The 254-nt window shown below is 56.7% G+C and overlaps 1 protein-coding gene across 1 annotated transcript in view; it reads left to right on the forward strand.

The window, feature by feature from the left end:
• EMH_0013990 (uncharacterized protein) overlaps positions 1 to 254 on the forward strand; it is a gene marked incomplete at both ends in the record, with an annotated part of 5,203 nt that overhangs the window by 4,806 nt on the left and 143 nt on the right. Inside the window, one exon of the mRNA XM_013499976.1 lies at positions 1 to 252. Within this exon, the coding sequence (XP_013355430.1) occupies positions 1 to 252 (252 nt within the window). The remainder of the gene's footprint in view (positions 253 to 254) is intronic.

Consider the following 254-nt stretch of genomic DNA (forward strand, 5'->3'; position numbering starts at 1 on the left):
GGGGTCTTCTGTCTCGTTTGGGGGCCCCTGCAGCAGCGGCGTTTTGCTGCTGGAGCGTTTCGGTACTGCTGCTCACATATACACCCCGCAGCAGCAGCAGCAGCAGCAGCAGCAGCAGCAGCAGCAGCAGCAGCAGCGGCAGCAGCAGCAGAGGGTGTTGTGGTTACGTATCAATGATGAAAATGTTAAAAAAGAAGTAATGAGACAATACCCAGCATGGGATGAGCTGAGGCGAGAGCAGCAGCTGCTGCAGC

Source organism: Eimeria mitis, genomic scaffold (genome assembly GCF_000499745.2).
Source record: "Eimeria mitis Houghton genomic scaffold, Emh_scaff489, whole genome shotgun sequence".
Classification (NCBI taxonomy): domain Eukaryota; phylum Apicomplexa; class Conoidasida; order Eucoccidiorida; family Eimeriidae; genus Eimeria; species Eimeria mitis.